Source organism: Mauremys reevesii, linkage group 2, assembly GCF_016161935.1.
Source record: "Mauremys reevesii isolate NIE-2019 linkage group 2, ASM1616193v1, whole genome shotgun sequence".
In the NCBI taxonomy this organism is placed as follows: domain Eukaryota; kingdom Metazoa; phylum Chordata; order Testudines; family Geoemydidae; genus Mauremys; species Mauremys reevesii.
Genome location: NC_052624.1, coordinates 91,412,353 through 91,431,186, shown reverse-complemented (window position 1 = coordinate 91,431,186; position 18,834 = coordinate 91,412,353). Strand labels below are relative to the sequence as shown.

The window sequence follows — 18,834 nt, the reverse complement described above, 5'->3', positions numbered from 1 at the left end:
ATGGATTTATTTTGTGAAACCTCCCACTGTCACACTAACATCAGTACAGCCCCACCAAGGACACCAAGTGCAGCAGTGCTAGTGCTGGCATTCTTACGATGGTGTCATTTAATCCTGCTCAGAGCAGGTCCAGAAGACATGGTGGTAACAAGCCAGTGAATGCTATTGCCCTCACTACACCAGTTCTCCCACGGCTCACCAGTGAACATTCCCAGCAATGCTGGGAGATATTCCCAATAAACTCTTGAGTAGACAAGCCCTTTGACACAACCACCTGCACATTTGGCAGGAACTTCTCTCTGTATGTTGCTTTTCAATTTTTCTTACCCATTGTCAGTTATTTCCCAGAATTACTCTGCAGGTGAGTGAGGCGGGGGTGGCTGTGTCTGTGAGAGAGATCAAATACTCTGGTTAGTTCCCTTCCAATTGCTAGATTCTCATCCACACCTTTTGTCTGAAATGTGGTGAGCTTTCTCAGATGTTATCTCTGTTCTGTTTTAAAACGTCTGTGTATGCAGAGGAAAATATTTTTCCCTTCCCCAGCAAGCATGTAAAAAGATACCAGTAAATTGGCAACACACAAACTACAACAATCCCAATGTACAGCAAAATATATATCTAGGGTACAAGCTCCCAGCTGCAGTCTATGGAGCTCTTTGTGCTAGTTGCTAGAGAGCTGGCTGATCACATAATGCTGGTTCCTCCTCATTACCATCTATTAAATTTCAGTAATACAGCTAAGAATGGAATTCTTTCCAGGTATCATTTTTCCATGTAAGCAATTGCTACAGAGATGTTATGTGATACTTCAAGCTGGATCAAGTTCTTTGGCACAGGAACCAAATTAGTTGTTTCTGGTAAGTATTTTTATTCTTGATTGTTTTTCTTTTGGTAAATAGAATCAAGGGCCAAAAAAATTGGACCGAATAAATGAATATTAAAAAGGAATTTGCACATCGTCCATGTATTTCTCTTGACCTGTGTATGGAGCTCCCCAGGACACCGATGGGTTCACTGAGGGCAGTATATGATCCTAATGAGTAAAGTGAATATAAGAGTAAAAAGTCTGGAATATTTACTGAATGACTGTTAAGAATCAGGAAGGAGGGAAATGGAGAGCTTTACATTTAAAATATTGGGCCAAGTTCATTTCTTGTGCAACTCCATTGAAAGAGTCCAAATGCCAGCAAGTGTAAAATTCACAGCACAGGTTTCAATTTAGCAGGTATGAGAATATTAAAAAGTTTGTTATTGTTAGGACTATATCAGTGTCTGATGATGAAGGAAGGAAAATTGTCTGAGGTGCAAAAGTCTTCAGGTTCTCCATAAGTGGTTTTACTGAAAGTATCTTTTCCCTTTTGTGTATAATATTCTTTATCTGATTAAAGCTACAGAAACAATTCAATCAATAATATAAGTGCTAGTTAATGTTGAGTACATAACAGTATTTATAATACATTGTCTAGGAAATGTCATTTTCTAAACTATACAGTAAGAGCATGTTAAAATGTAAAGTGAAGCACAGAGAATGTGATTTGCCCAAGGTCACACAGGGAGAGACAGAAACAAAGACAAATGTCCTCAGTCCCACTCTGGTGCTTTAACCACAAGACCATCCGTCCTATCCCCATTTGAGATCATAGGATTTAATCCTGCTCATCCACTAAAATTAATGGGACTGCTTGCTTATCAACAATTCACTCCAGTCAATTTGCCATGCACTGATGTATGCGAAGGAGCAAAACACATATTTGGTAGAAGGTGGCACAGGAATTCACAAAGTGCATAAACTCAGTTTAATACTCACACAATTCAGTGGCCTATTTTAGATTGTGGCCTTTTTATTAAAAATATGAACTTCCAAATTTTAGTCTGATGAAATTCATAACTTGATAATTAATTAGATTTTGTAGAGAATTTCAATTATGTGAGTATGGAATAAAGTACTTTGGCTTGGGCACCAAATTGATTGTTTCAAGTAAGTTTCTCAAGATGTTTTCAAAGCATACATTTACTCTGGGCATTTACGATACTTGTTATCCAGGACAAAATTAAGTTATTCATAAATATACTGGGTGAAATCCTGATTCCACTGAAATCAAAGGCAAAACTCCAACTGATTTCACTGGGGTCAGGATTTCACCCACAGTAGTCTCTCTCATTCAGAATGAACCAGTCACACTTGTGTAATCAATGAGAATAATGTAAATTGTTTGGAGAGCTTGTTAGTATTGTCACACTGTGAGATGATTATGCTAAAATATTCAGAAGTGAAACCAATTATTTTTAGCAATAAATGTGAAATGTAGAACTTATGGTTTTTCTACAATACCATATATTTAGCACCCCATGATAGGAGTTGTTGAGCTTCTTTAAGGCTCATTCCTTTAAATAGAAGGTGAGGATGATTAGCTCTTGAAGGATCTGGCCATTAGGTAGCATTAAAAGGTACATTTCTAGTAGTAATATCTTAATGCAATTGTGTTTTCTTTCCTAAAAAAAACTCCAGTTCAGGAAGGCACTTAAGCATGTTTCCATTTGTATTCAGCAACGTATTTAAGCATGCACTTAAATAAAGGCCAAATCAAGGCCAAAATGTAGTAAATCTTGTTGATTCCATATAGTAATGGGGAATAAAGAGGTGTGCTTCTTTTTTACATAAACACAAGGTATATGTGATAGAGTAATCCTTTTAATAAAATATGATAATTGGTCCAATAATATGATTCTCAATTTTATTTTTTAAAGATGATTTCCAATTGGTAAAATGTTTTAGCCATGTTTGGATTTCATGGGATTGAGAGAATTGTATGACTTTAATTAAGCTTATTCTTCTCTCCAGATACTGCTAAATGATCCTTGCTGGGTGCCTAGTCCCTGACACAAAGACATATTTCTGAAGAGCAAATGTTTTCTGTTGGAGAATATTTCTGATTACACCAAATGGCAGAAATTAGCCAAAATTATTCTCATGAATATACCCAATTTAAGAGCTATATTCTACCCTCAATCTATCATTATCATTAGGAGCATCATCATGGAATGATGGAATGATGGAAAGATAGCAGCATGCAGGCTTAATTTTACAACCTCAGCCCGTGGACTCTAATTTTAAAAGTAATTTGTTCCTTTCCACAAATTATTTGGCATCCCCAATCGTAACCATGTTTTATCAGATTTATTTTAGGGGCAGATTTTCAATGGCATGCAGGTGCCCAGGAATGATAGTTAGATGTCTAAGTGTCTTTTGCCCCTTTGAAAATTCCCTCCACAGTTTTCACATTATTTTACATGTACTCCCCTTATTTACTATTTTATTGCAAGGCCAGAAAGCAATTTAAATAGCAAATCAGATTTTTTTTTAAAGCAACATCTACCAGTTCATAAATATAAAGATACTAGATCTGTACAGTATTTTGTAAAGGATTTGCTCACTGTGATACTTCTAGTGGCTATCGCTTCAAAGTATTTGGCTCCGGTACCAAGCTCATAGTAACAGGTAAGTTATGTGGTAATTACAGTAATGCAAAGATAAAGAGACTTATTGTGGTCATAGAAAAGCTTTTTATCTCAGGTAAGGTCAACAACTATAAGCTCGATCTTATGAAATACTGAGCACTTAATTTGAGGTTCTGAACACCATCAATTCCTGTAGATTTCAGGGCAACTTAGGGCTGTCAGCACCTCATATGATCTGATCTCAAATACATCAACTTTTCAGTCCCAGAGCAAACTTGCAATTTTTACTGATAGATTTAAAGTAGATGTTTTCAAGGTAATGATGAATATTTCTAAAGATCAGCTGTTAAATGTAATTTTTCAAAGGATGTGCTGCCATAAGCATGCGGATCCTCTGGGTCCAGTTGCAAAAATTTATCTTAGCTTTGATATTACTCAAATTCTTTCACTAAAATTCATAAACATGCATAAAACTAAACTGTAACATAAGTAACCGCATGCTTCTCAATTAAAACAAAAGAAGCAATCTATGAAGTAGCCAGTATCTTCCTATCTGAGTACTTACACCAGTGTAAGTGAAAGAATTTGGCCCTAAAGATTGTCATCTTGTGTGAAGTACCTTGGCATTGCAGGCAAACTGACACTTCCAAGTATTCTTAATAGTGTTTCACAATATATACTTGGGGCCTGAATCTTCTTTGCCTTTCTCTTGGAAGTCACTTACGCTCATGAAAAGTCAATTGGAAATGCTACTGTTCTGATTAAGTTGAATGTTACACCCAGTTTGCATTGGTATAACTGACTGCACAAACACAGGACAAGGGAAAATCAGGTCCTTACTCTCACAGAATCATGCTCTTCACATTTATATAAATCGACTAGAATGGTCAGTCTATTTTAAAGTTCAATTCACAATCAAGTTTACCTTAGTACCCCTATAACTCTGAACTAAAGGTAAATTGTTGTAATGCTGCCAATTAAAATAAATACACGATCATAATTAATTCTAAAAATATCAGATCAGGATCAGCATGTTGCTTTAAGTGAATATTCTATGGTATTAAGAGTGTAGATACAATTTAGTTAGCATTATAGTTTACAATGGACAATTTTCCTAAATTGTCTTACCCATATAAGATCCTGCACTCTATGAAAGACAAAACTCCCAGGTGTTTTGACTATGTAAGGAATGGAGAACCGTGTCTGCGATATGTATAGATTATTTATTACAGCATGAAGACCTAAGATTGCTCACTTGATTTATTAATGTATTAAACCCATAAGATACAATAAAATATTTTAATAACAAAATATCTTCTCAAAGAGAAATATCAAATATTGGCAAAAACAGCGAGAAATCCGGTGGTACCTTAAAGACTAACAGACTTATTTGAGCATAAGCTTTCCTGGATAAAGAACTCACTTCTTCAGAAAAAAACACTTCTTCAGATGCGTGCAGTGGGTTTTTTACTCACGAAAGCTTATGCCCAAATAAATCTGTTAGTCTTTAAGGTGCTACCGCACTCTTCGTTGTTTTTGTGAATATAGACTAATACAGATATCCCTGATATCAAATATTGGCTAAGTAAGTTCCTCCTAAGAAAAGAAAAACACCAAAAATTATGGAGAAATTCAGATCCTGGCACAATTCTAAATAAAATCAAAAGAAATTGTTGCTGTTTGTGCCAGAGCTGAATTTGATTCCAGAATTTTAGGAGTCGGGGCTTTTCTGTTCAAAGAACATGAGGCAAAATCCCAACTCCACAGACCTCAATAGCAATGACTTTGGGACCAAGATTTTATCCACATTGTATAACCGTACTTCTTTGATTTCCAGCAGCTGAAGATCTGGCCCATGAGTTTTTGCAAAGCTCATGAACACAGTGAGAACAATTATATCAAAGTCTTCGGCTCTGGCACAAAGCTCCTTGTTTCAAGTAAGTTCTATAGTAGCACAGAGAAAAAGTTACTTGTGATAATATAAATTTAGCAACTGCTGAGCACAGTTTATTCAAAAAGGATAACAGACAAAGGAAATGTGATATGCAATCTACAGTAGAAGAATGAATGTCTTTACTATCTAACTGTGAGGTTAATGTACAGAATTCAGAGTAAAACAGATGAGTGATCATATTGACAATTATTGATATAGAGATTTTTTTCCTCATCCTGAGTCAAAGCTGGGTTGTTCTCTTGTGTAGGGGTCATTACCCCAGACCAGGAGAACAGCCACAGTTCCATCCAGTGTGGGTGGCAAGCAAAAGAGGCAATACTAGGGTATCCTGTGCACCAAAGAACAGTGGGGATCGGGGGTAGGGAAGTGGTGAGGGAATGGAATGGGCAGTGGGTCTGTAACTTGTGAGATCAACTGGTTAAAACTCCTGCTAAGTGGGTGGGCAACTGCATGGACATTACTAAAGCTCCTGGGTTATGATGCTGTAGCTAGGTTGGGGGAAAGATTTCATCTTCCCGTCCACCATGTAGCTTCCTAGAGAAACCCCCTTTACTCTGCTTAGTGCAGCGTCCAGGATTTAGCCTCTCATATTAGTCAGGAGATGTAAGAAGTTAGGGATGAAATCTCAGCTCCATTGATGTCAATGGGAGTTTTGACATTGACTTGGATGGAGCCTGGATTTCACCCTATTTTTTTTTCTCTCTTGTTAAGGGAGTAGGGGCAGGCGAAAGGTCTGGAAAAGGTTGTGCACTGGAACCAAGAGAGCCAATATTTGTGAATATTGTATATGTGATTATTGACATGAGCATTTTAGATTAGTATTGTAATTTTCTATTGCGCAAAATCAATTCAAACTCATACAAAAACATAAATGCCATCACATAAGGGTGGAGGAGTGCAGAAATAAAAGGGCCTGATTCAGCATCAAAATTTCCCATATTTTTCATAAGCATAGGATTGAGCCTGTAACATGCATTGTGAGCCCAGTCCCGAAAGCTTCTGATCTACCATTGACTTTGATGGGAGTTGAGGCTCCTCAGTACCTCAGGATCAGAGTCAGGTTTCTTCTCTGACATATTGAAATATTGTTTTCATAAGACAATGAATTTTCCCAATTATGCAATAATTAAATGAGTGATTGCTCTCAAACACAAGCTATATGAAGGAAGATATTCTATCTGAATCAAATTCTTCTCGTTATATCAGTACAACTCTATCTCTGCTGTGCCAAGAATTTGGCCCAGCATGTTTTGTAGCCTTTCTATATAGCAAGAGACTCTACACAACATGTGCTATAGAAAGTCAAACTAGGATTTGGGCCTTCTTGCATAAGGTTCAATAGAGCCAGCTAGATTTACATTGCTAAACTATGCCTCTCAAAATACCTCTCTCCTTTGTCACTGAGACTTCAATTGGAATATAACCAATCCCCAAGCCTACTGGCCTTTTACGATTATACTGCACAGGAAAGCAAAATTGTATTAGACAGTTTTACATTTGAAACCATTCAGGAAACCATTCAAAATAGTGTTTGGTGGGTGGAAAGATGTCATGAAACATCTTGAGAAAAGGGGATAGGTCACAGTGTACTGTAAAATGAGTATTTTTTTACTAATTATATGTTTATTTATGTTGGTATTTTAAAAATGCACCCATTCGACCACTCTGACAATACAGGGACAAAACCACTGAGCATCAAGCAGAATTTAACTGAAATAGCCATTTCCATCAATCCACTAGGCAAGAGAAAATAGTACGAGTCTCAAACCTCAACCAGATTCTCTCTGTCCGTGAAATGAATGATTTTCTTTTAAACAGAATTTAAAAGCTACCAAACTACAGTGTGTGAAAATACCAATACCAATGTAAGCTCACCCTGAAAAATATATTGAAATTTCCACCATTTCTTTGGCTGAATTAACTGGCTCTCAGTTGTGCCTATTTATGCTATTTTTGCTATGTTTGTTCAGATCTGGTCTCTCAGAATAGAAATGTCTTGGGTAGTAAAAACTGTGGGAACTGTGAAAATCTCTGGAACTGGCATAAAACTTGTCATAACTAGTAAGTTTTTAGACAAACTATTTTAAATGTTTCATAATGGCAAAATCTATCAAATTAAGCTCAATAATTTATCTCAATGCAAGAATGTACACTGGCTAAAATTTTGAGTGTAATAATTTATTAACAACATTAATGTTGTTATCATAAGTCAGTTACTAGCAACAGAGAAATGTTGTAACAATCCTTTTCTCTTTTGGATGTAAATAATACCAGGTGCTGAGCACCCTCAATGTCAGTTGTTTCAATGGGAAATGAGAACTTCACAGGAGCATTTGGCACTTTGCTGGACCAAGCACATAATGCAAAATTAAAATTACAAGCACACCATTTACTTATTTTTTAATAAGTGGCATGCAGATTGAAAACACACACAAAGATAGTTAGCAGTGAGTCAATCACAACTTAACCCTGCAATCCTCACTTTAGAAACCTCCCATTGAAACTAATAGGAATTTATTTTGAGCAAGGAGTGAAGCAAAAGAGCAGAAAGTCAATTGCCATTTTAAACAAGAGAAGTGATGCTTCAAATAATAAGAATATATCACATATATTCTTTTACAACACGCCTTCCTTGTTAAAAGTTCCACTTAAATAAATCAGACAAGCGAAGTGTTTTGAAAAGTTAAGTTGGACCAAAACAACAAGTAATTCCACACTGGAAACTATAATAGACTTGGAAATTAAGGGTCTGATCTTCTCAAAGTGTTTTATCCAAAGCCCACTGAAGCCAAAGGGGAAAAGCCCATTGGCCTTAAGGGGTTTTAGATCAGGCCTAAAATGAGGTGACAAATTTAAAACTGATTTTGCTCATGCAGCTGCACATCCACTTATGCAAACACACATGGTGCTTATATATGTACAAAATTCAGATTTTATATTGGATGGAAACCCATCTAACCATGTGCAAATACAAAATACTACATGTGCTTGCAAAAGTGTCAACATATAAATGTGACTCCAATTTCTAACAACATCTAATGACAAATGCATGAAATAATCATTAGATTTTGCAAAGCACAATATCACTGGGCAGGAAGCTATGTAAAGGTTTTTTGAATACATACAAGACTTGAGTGAGTAAATCATTTGGTAAACATACTATTCAAGCCCAATCCTGTATTCCTGGGTGTTTATGGTGCATATAGAATGTAAGATTGAGCCCCAAAAGTTGAACTAATTAGTGCTGGAGCATGAGGATCTAAATTGGAAAGAACAGAAAAATCAATTCCCTTTTTGGTGACAATTTAAAAAATGAGGGAAAATTCTTTAATAAAGGAATTTTTCCTGGTTCGGTAGTCTTATGTCTCAGCTGTGATTATTTGCTCCTAAATTCAAAATATTTTAAACACTTTTTGACAGAGCCCTAATTATAGTGTTTGGTTCAGTTCCAAATAGTTTCAGAAAACTCTAGAATAGCTGGACAGCACAAAAATAAGCTGAAATCATTTTAACAGAAGAACCATCACAAGCTTTGACATCAGTGGGCCTACTCAGAATGCATACAATTAAGCATACTTAATTAAGCATACTTTGTAGGATCAGGACCTCAGTATTTATTAATCTGTTTGTGTCTCAGTTGACTAAAGACAATGACTGACATTTTCAAAGGAGCCTGAATTTGAAAGGGATTTGGGCACCTAAATCTCTTCTTGCTGCCTTTCAAAATTCCAACCAATATGTTTTGCAGAGTATAGGCCAACTATCTTGTTAAATAGCTTCTCATTTTTCACCTAAAATTAAGTGTTGGAACAAATAGAGAATGCACAAGATACATGGTGCCCATTTGGGGACCCTCTAAACTACTGAAATATCAACAACCTTCTGTTTCTTCTTTGTGATGCAAATTTATAAACATGGGAATGTTGCCTCGTTCTGTAGAGAATACTTCTTTGGCAGTTAAATGAGTTGGGAACTTTATTCTCTTGGTTGTATCCAACAGTAACAACAGGAGACAGAAATAGTGGTAGTAAAAGTGATGAGAACCTGCTCACTTCTTGTGATAACTAGTAAATTCAATATGCTGTTTAAAAAAATTTATCATTTACTGTCAGCCATATGAAATGAGCAGATGGATAATGATTTCAGTAGGGAAGTCTTTTTTGGTCTGATTCAGTATTTATTATTTCATGCACTTACACAAACTCAAGGATCAGATAAAGAGAGGCCTTATTAAAATGTTTGTGGAATCATGAATACCCTTCCCTTCAGGTACATCTACACTGTAATAAAAATCCCATAGCAACAAGTCTCAGAGCCTGGGTCAATTAGCTTGGGCTCGTGGTCTTGGGCTTTGGTGCTAAAAACTGCAGTGTAGACATTCAGGCTCTGATTGAAGCCTGGGCTCTTAGACCACCTCCGTCATTGGGTTTCAGAACTTGCGCTCTAGCTCAAGCCTAAACATCTACACTGCAATTTTTAGCTGTGCCACCCCAGCCCTGCAAGTTAGAATCTGGAGACTTGGGCCATGCTGCGTATCTTTTATTGCAGTGTATCTATCTATCTATCTATCATCTATCATGGTGTCTTTTATACACAAATTTGGGGAAAATAAAGGGGAGATTTTCAAAGTCATAAATGTTTTTAAATGAACCAGAACATAAAGCTGTACTCAACATTCATTCAAAAAGTGTTTAATATGTTTTGAGTTTGGAAGCTAAGTTAGTGGGCACTCTCAAGGATTCTTCTGTTCCACAAAAACCTGCATTCACTTTAAGCACATAAACTTCCGCAAATCCAAGTCCCTAAAGCTGTAACTCATAAGTGGTCAATTTACTCCCATCTTCAGAATTTTATAGGCAGTAACAATGTATTATAGACTTAAAGTAGATAAAATACATTTGGCAATGAGGTATTGTTCTCATGCTTAACTCAGAGTTAAGGTCGTGTGCTTGCGTGCAGTTTGGAGGAATTGGATGCAAGGAATGAAATTGCCCCTCTCTTCCACTTTCAAATCTGTGAATTCTTTCTTTATTGTTTCAAAAGTAAAGCATGATACATATAATGTAATTCTGAATTTACTTAATTCCTAACAAATTTATTTCTCTCTCTAAAATGAATATAGACATACAAGCAAAACTTGATTCCACCAAGATTCAGGTCCTGCCTCCTTCTACTGAACAAGATGGGAAAATATCATACATGTGCCTCATTCAGGATTTTTACCCAAACATTTTTAAGGTGACTTGGGAAGACGACAAGAAGAATACAGAAAAAAAATGCAGTCCATAAAGAAATTTGACCCCCAATGACAATGAGCAGCTGGCTGACCGTAGACACAAAGAGCAACAAGAATTATCGCTTCAAATATCAACATGAAAGCAAAGAAGGTTTTGTCCCCACCAAATCTCCAGGTATATACTGTATTATTAAAACTAGTTCTATATATATTGTGATAGACCCAGGCCAGTTGGGTATAGCAGAAGGCAGATATACTGGCCACTGGATTAACTGTTTTCTGTTCCCTGACTGACCAGAGCAGGGGCTGCTCCAGGCTAATGAGAACACCTGACTCTAATTAACCTGTAACGAGTCAGGTGAGGCCATTCAGTTAATGTGACCACCTGACTCTAATTAAGGCCCTGCTGATACTATAAATAGGGCTCACTCCAGTCAGGCAGGGGAGCCAGGGAGCCAGAGGAGAGGAAGTACGGCTGAAGGGCTGGTTAATGAAGACACCCTCAAACCATCGTTAAAGGAGCCCTAAGGTAAGGGTGAAGAAGGGAGAAGCAGGAGAGCTGTGGGGAAGTGGCCCAGGGAAATGTAGCAACTCTGGCAGTGAAAAGTTGGCTGCCAACAACTGCTACCATTGGGGTCCCTGGGCTGGAACCCGGAGTAGAGGGCGGGCCCGGGTTCCCCCCAACCCACCACTACAGGAACAGCTCCTGGAAGGGGAAGTCAGGTCCCTGTCAGGACAGGAGGCTGAACAGAGACTGTGGGAGTTCTCTCACCAACCTCCTTACAGCCTATGATGAAAAGGGCTCAGTAGACTGTAACCCTGGCCCTACAGAGAGAAGGGCTACGTGGAGGGTCACAGTGAGCCACTGAGGCTAGCATAAACCACCTAGAAGCGCAGGACCCACAGGAGCAAGGTCAGAGCTCTGCCACAACATTTAGAGTTCCCTGTTTCTTTACATTGAAACAATAAAATGTATTACTGTTCCTAAAAGGGTTTGCGCTCTCCAGGCCAATATTAGTTTCCATCTCTCCATAAGTTGGCTATCACTGAAGCTTGCTTCTCCATCAAAAGCTCAGTTTTGGCTTCTCCCCCCCCCCCCAGTTTAAAATCTTTCTAGAATGAAAGAAAATGTTGGCTGAGATCCTCAGCTAGTGTAAATCAGCACAACTTCACTGAAGTCAATGGAGCTCTGTAGATTTACACCCGCCAGAGACCTGGCCTACAGTGTTTGGTTTTGAACAAGTGCTATATATTGCAACAAAAGTAATAACACACACATCATCTAGCTTATTAAAACAGACCAGAAGAATTACACAAAACAAAATAAAAAAGATAATGCAAGAGAAAAGAGGTTCAGAGAAATAATTTCTGTTTGGTTTTTGTCTGAGATACAATAAATTAATAACAGCAGATACAAATGTATCTCTTTCAAATGCAAAAGAAAAAGGGGGGTTATTGACCATGCCCCTTGTGCACATCAAAAATACCTAAAAGATGGGCCTTAAACTGTCTCCTCATCAGGACTATTTTCTTCTTTGTATTCTACAGCTATTAAACAACATTACCCTGAATGCCAACAATCTCAGGCTCCCTCAGGCTAGAGACAAAATAAGGGGGCCAGGTTTTTATCTGCCAAGTATACATAAGCATTGCAAAAGGGCAAATTCAACTGAATAATTTGGTGGGACAAAATGGCATTACATGAACAGAAACTTGCATACACAGAAGGGCCAATGCCCAAACCCTGCAATCAGATCTGCTAGTCCAGACACCAGCACCCAGGCAAATGCCAAAGACTTCAAGTGAGCTTGTAATAGAGACAGGGCTCCGCACTGCCTGAGAATATGCATTTTTCCCAGTTTTATCTCTACTTCGTTTTGCACATAAATTATGTGCTACTGAGCATTTATTCTGTGGATGGAATCTAGGTGCTCATGTTTTAAAATATGAACTTTCCATATTGGAGTCACTGTAGTTATAATACTTTTCCCATCTTTCTCTTTGAACGTCTACCAGGAAAAGTATGCCTTCATTTTCAACAGGAATCCCGTTTGACAATTAAAGCCCTTTTTACATGTTATGCTTCTCTCCTTTCAGACAAACCTGTAGTGTCTCAAACCACAGGAGGTTGTAGCCAAAAACCTGAAAACGGCACCACGCTTAGCACAGGTAATTGTGTCCCAATTCTCATTTTCTATACAATACAATTAAGAATTAAGAACTATTTGATACAGTTAAGACAAAACTGAAAATATTCTCTCTTTCTAAAAGGTCCAAACATAATTAGTGTAGATGTGGAACACTGCTGTAAGCAGAGGCCCCAACTCTGTGGATGCTCCAGGAGCACTCATGGAAAAAAAATAGCAGGTGCTGAATACCCACCAGCCACATGCTGATCAGCTTCGCGGCACCAGTTGGGAGGTATTGGAGGGAGATGCCGGAGCATGGGGGAAAGAGGAGTGAGGGTAGGGCGCGCTCAGGGGAGGGGGCAGAGCGTGGGTGGGAAGAGGTGGGGTGGGTGCAGGGCCACAAGGAAGAGGGCAGAGTGAAGAAGGGAAGCGGCAGAGTGAGGGTGGGACCTTAGGGGAAGGAGTAGAGTGGGGTGGAGAACCCCCCCCGGAAAGAAGAAAGTTGGCACCTGTCGCTGTAGATTAACATCTGCTGTGCATTACCAAAAGGGTCCAAAACTTAATGCCCATAGGCAGCTCAGGTTAAACATTGTAGAAGTCCTGCTGAAATACATGTTTTGGTGGTATTTGTTGTGCTTTGTTAACATGCCACATGGGTCATTGTTCTTTAACCTGCACGTGCCACTGTTCCTTAATCTAACATTTAACGTGTTAAATTATAAAATGTATTCAAAGCCAGAATTTTCAAATGATTGATCAGCTGTTTGGATACCGATTCAGAACAAACTTAGGCACCCAGGTCTGAAAATTTTGGCCTAAAATCATGGCAACACACTGTTATAAGAAGCACTAGCATTCTCCTTGCTCCGTAGCAGACACCAGCGATACCAGCACTGAGAGTGCCTCTTTGTTTCTCTCAGCTGTGCCATAACATGGGAAGGTCTGATCAGAATATAGACCTGTTTAGAGGACACAATCAGATATTGATTTATGCATAGTGTAATTAGGTGGTATAATTACTGCAATCAAACACCATGTATACCTTACGCTATCACACATGGTTTTATATTTATTTTTCTTCGCAGCTAGAAAATATGGAACATTAACCACTTCTTGTTGTTGTTGTATTTTGTGTCGATATTATGGACAGTTTCATACACAGGACAACATATTTAATATACATTGTCCTACCCCTGAAAAGCACCATGTACTATGTCATCGTATTCTTCTTCATATACAGGATGCAAAGTCCAATCAAGCACCAGGGAAAAAAAATTAAACTTCTCCTTACACCTTCCAACGTCAGCATTTGGGTCTCAAATTTACTTTGCTTTGCCATAAGCCTGATCATATGAAACACCTTGCTCTGAATATTAAGACATTCATTTCAATTTGATTTTGTTGGTTATTTCTCTAATTAGCACAGATGGCTTCTTCTGCTTGAGAGGGAACAGTTTTATGTGTGACAATTTTTCCTATTTTATTATTTTAATTTTGTAACTGTGGAACTTCAAGGGCCGAGGCTACACTCCTTGATTTCAATAGGTATTTTGCATCACAAAGCAGTGCAGGATAATTCACTTAGTCCAGTGGTCCCCAACCTTTTTGTCTGGCAGGCGCCAGACGAAGCACCATGGCGGTGGTCGAGCATCCGCCTAAATGCCGCCGAATGCCTCTGGATGACGTTGTTTGTCAGCGGCAAATGGCGTCATCTAGAGGCGTTGCCGCCAAAATGCTGCTGAATTTCTGTGGCATTTCGGCGGATGCTCAACCACCAGCCAGGACGTGGGCACCCGCGGGCACGTCATTGGGGACCCCTGACTTAGTCTCTTAACCTGCAAAAACTCTTGTGCACACAAAGAACTTTTTCGATGTGGATAGGCCAACTGCATTCAGTGAAATCCCATAAATATTTGCAGGGGTGGAGTCCTAATCTGTAACTTAAATGATTTGTCATTTCATTTCTACTAAATACATTTATTTGCTTTATAAAACAAAAACTGGCTTCTGAAATATGACTAATTTCTTTAATTGACAGATTAATGGATTTAAAATAAAATTCAGCATTGCAGAATTCTGTCCAGTTCATTTATTTAAAGGAAATCAATTCTAGGAACTGCAAGGGAGGGTTCTCTAGTGGTCAGAGACCTGTTTGTTTCATCCCCTGCACCCAACCATGTAACATATTTCTATGGATTTTACCACGGTGGTATCTGAATGCCTCACAATCCCTAATGCATTTATCCACACAACACCGCTGTGAGATAAGGAAGTACCATTATGCCCATATTACAGATGGGGAATCGAGGTCTGTAGAGACTAAGTGATTTCCCCAAAGCCACATGGAAAGCCTGTGGCAGAAGAGAGAATTAAATCCGGGTCTCCCAAGTCCCAGGCTAGCACTAAGCACTAGACCAGGCCTCCTCCCTTCAGCCCCAACCCTGTCTCTGTCCCCCTCTCTCATATCCACCCCTCCCCTTCAGCTCCTATCCTCCCCCATATCCATGCCTATACACACCGATATGCCTCTCCTGCTGCTCCCTCTAGTCCGATCCACCACCCGTTACCTCTAATCCATTTCCTCCCCTGCTCTCCCACCTGTTCCCTCCTCCCCGCACTGTTTCCTGTATCCCACTGTTTCCCCCCACTTCTGGCAATCATCCCCCCTCCCATTGTGCTTCTTCTCACGCTCTGGCTCCTGCACCTGTCTCTCCCTGTCTTCCCCCACACACACTCTTCACTCCTCTGCATTCTCAGTCAGGCTGCTTCCTCCTCCTCCTCACTGCCTGGGTGCTAGCGGAGAGGTTGGGGAGGCACTGAACACACAGAAGAGAATGGGTCCTTCCTCTCACATTCAGTACTAAAGTGGCCTGCAGCAGCAACAGTGTTGTCAGCCTCAAAACTTGAGCTTCTGGCAAAAGCGTATGAAAAGTAGTCCCCAAAGTCACCAAGGCTGGTGACACTGCTCCTTCCACACTCCCCCTCCCCCAGCAGTAACACTCTTCCCCTCCTCCCTGCAGCGCTCTAGTGCATACGTCCCAAGTGGCTAAAGTGGACTCTGGAGATGAAGGGGCAGATGAGCCAAACCTAAGTGGTGCCATGACCCCATGCGCTAGCTCACGATGCCACTTGGTGGGCGGCCTGGGGAAAACAGGGGATTGGGGGGGGGTCAAAGGACAATCCCACAAAATCCCGGACTTTGGGGAGTTCTGGTAATATAGTCGCTTCCCCCCCGCAGTAACCCCCAAAGGGTGTACACACACAGAGTGCTGTTGGCCCTTCCTCCTCCCCATACCTGTGGTTATGCATTAGGGTGCTCCCAGTTGGTATGAGCCAGGGTTATCTAAGTTGCTACAAAATGGGGTTAAACAGCTGCCCTTCCTGCTGTTGCAAGTGCTTTCGTGGATAGGATTAAAATTCCAAATGATCTGGACAAACTGGAGAAATGGTCTGAAGTAAATACGATGAAATTCAATAAGGACAAATGCAAAGGACTCCACTTAGGAAGGAACAATCAATTCCACACATACAAAATGGGAAATAACTGCCTAGGAAGGAGTACTGTGGAAAGTGATCTGGGGGTCATAAAGAATTTCAAGTTAAATACGAGTCAACGATGTAACACTGTTGCAAGAAAAGTGAACGTCATTCTTGGGTGTATTAGAGGAGTGTGGTAAGCAATACATGAGATGCAATTCTTCTGCTCTACTCAGTAGTGGATTACTGCATGTGCCCACGGAGCCCATGGAGCCCATGCCCATGCCCAAGCCAATTTGGGAGGCCCCACAGAGGTGCTGGAACCTGTGTGGAAGTGGGTGGCAACCAGCACCGGGACCCCACCCTCTGCTCCTCCTCTTTCGCCCAAGTCTCTGCCCATTGCACCTCTGCACCCTTTCTTACATGACCAAATCACTTTATCCTCTCCGGGTTCAGTTTCTCCTGCTGTGAATAATACCTGCCTCACATAGACATTGAAGCTTAATGCATTAAAGTACATTGACATTCTTGGATGGAAAGTGCAAGACCAGTACAAGTTATTATGCATGAGGATTAGACTATGGCTAAAATTTAGTTTTGCTCTCTCCATACTGGCAGGACCAAATCATATTACAACTACCATGTTATATAATGTAGGACTATGACTTGATATATTTGCTAGGTAGAGGGGCAACAATGGACCGATTTTGTGAAACGTCCCGCTGTTGCACTAACATCAGTACAGCCCCACCAAGGACACCAAGTGCAGCAGTGCTAGTGCTGGCATTTTTATGATGGGGTCACTGTAGTGGGGCAGCTGCCCCACTCCTGAAGAACAAGGGTTAAAAGCAGCCCTGAAGTGGGCTGCGGCTCTGAAAGGATAGGCTGTTTGGGGAAGCAGCCGCAGCTGGGGCCACACCCCAATCAGGCCACAGCTGGCCCTATAAAAGGGCTGTGAGGCAGGTGCTGAGAGAGTCTCTCTCTAGCTGTAGAGAGAGAAGGACCTGGCTGACTGGAAGCTGAGCAGCGTACCTAGAGTGGAGCAGGGCTGGGGGAAGGCCAGACGAGCTCCAGCCTGGAAACCCCCCAGGCTGCAGGCCCTGGTGAAGGGCTACAGAGGTATGGGGGCTACAGAGGTACAGCCTGGGAATAGGCAAAGGCAGCAGGTCCTAACACCTTGCCAATGATGAGTGGCCTTTACAGACTGCAGTTTGCCCCAGTAACCAGGTGGTACAGGACGACTGGCGGTAGCCACTGAGGCAAGGTGGGGATAGAGGGTTGGGGGTTCCGCTAGGAGGGGAGACTCAGACTGTGGGTTACTGCTGGGGGGAAGAACCTGAGGGTAAAGGGCACTGGAGTCTGGGAGGGACACAGGGCCTGAGACAAGTGAGACATTGGCCAGCAGAGGGTGCTCCAGGTCTGGTGAAAAGCTAATTCCCAAGATGACCAGCAGGAGGCGCTATGTCAGTGAGTCATCATTCACTACAGTTACTTAATCCTGCTCAGAGCAGGTCTAGAAGACATGGTGGTAACATGCCAGTGAATGCTATTGCCCTCACTACACCAGTTCTCCCAGTACTCACCAGTGAAGATTCACCAGCACTATTGCAATGCTGGGAGATATTCCTAATAAAGTCCTGGATAGTAGACAAGCCCTTTGAAACAACCACCTGTACATTTGGAGGAACCTCTCTCTGTCTGTTCCTTTTCAAATTTTCTTACCCATTGTCAGTTATTTCCCAGAATTATTCTGCAGGCGAGTGAGGTGGCGGTGTCTGTGTCTATGAGAGAGACCAAATACTCTGGTTAGTTCCCTTCCAATTGCTAGATTGGCATCCACACCTTTTGTCTGAAATGAGGTGAGCTTTCTCACGTTATCTCTGTTCTGTTTTAAAACGTCTGTGTATGCAGAGGAAAATATTTCCCCCCTCCCCAGCAGCTATATAAAAAAAGATACCAGTAAATTGGTAACAAAAAACTGCAACAATCCCAACATACAGAAATATATGTATCTAGGGTACAGGCTCCCAGCTGCAGTCTATGGAGCTCTTTGTGCTAGTCTCTAGAGAGCTGGCTGGTCACATAATGCTGGTCTCTCCACATTACCATCTATTAAATTTCAGTAATACAGCTAAGAATGAAATTCTTCCCAGGTAGCATTTTTCCATGTAAGCAATTGCTACAGGGATGTGATGTGATTGCGGATGGGAGGAGGAGTTGGTCAATGCTATTGGGAATGGGACAGGGGTTGTAGTCTAGGAGCCAATATCTCTTTTAATATGTGGACCACACAATGAAAATGTTTGAGAACCGCTTGATCCAACAGTCTATTTCCAATATTAAAATCAAATAGAAGCCATCATCTAGTTTCCATTTTAAGGAATGAGCATTTGTTAACAGAAAAGTTGCAAGGACATGCAAATAGAATCACTGGGAAGAGAATTTATGTATTAGCTTTATGGTGGCACAGAAATGTGAAATTTGTTAAATTCTCCATGCAGTCAAGAAATCAGGAATACTTCATTAGAAGTATTTTCCCAGGTATTGGTTAGAGTGCCTGGTTATTTGAGCAAGGATAC

The 18,834-nt window shown here is 40.4% G+C and overlaps 1 protein-coding gene across 1 annotated transcript in view; it reads left to right on the top strand.

The window, feature by feature from the left end:
• Positions 1–18,834, top strand: part of LOC120397264 (immunoglobulin gamma-1 heavy chain-like) — a 74,373-nt gene that overhangs the window by 40,342 nt on the left and 15,197 nt on the right. Inside the window, exons 6-7 of the mRNA XM_039522968.1 lie at positions 10,711–10,824; positions 12,747–12,818. Coding sequence (XP_039378902.1) covers positions 10,711–10,824; positions 12,747–12,818 — 186 coding nt within the window. The remainder of the gene's footprint in view (positions 1–10,710; positions 10,825–12,746; positions 12,819–18,834) is intronic.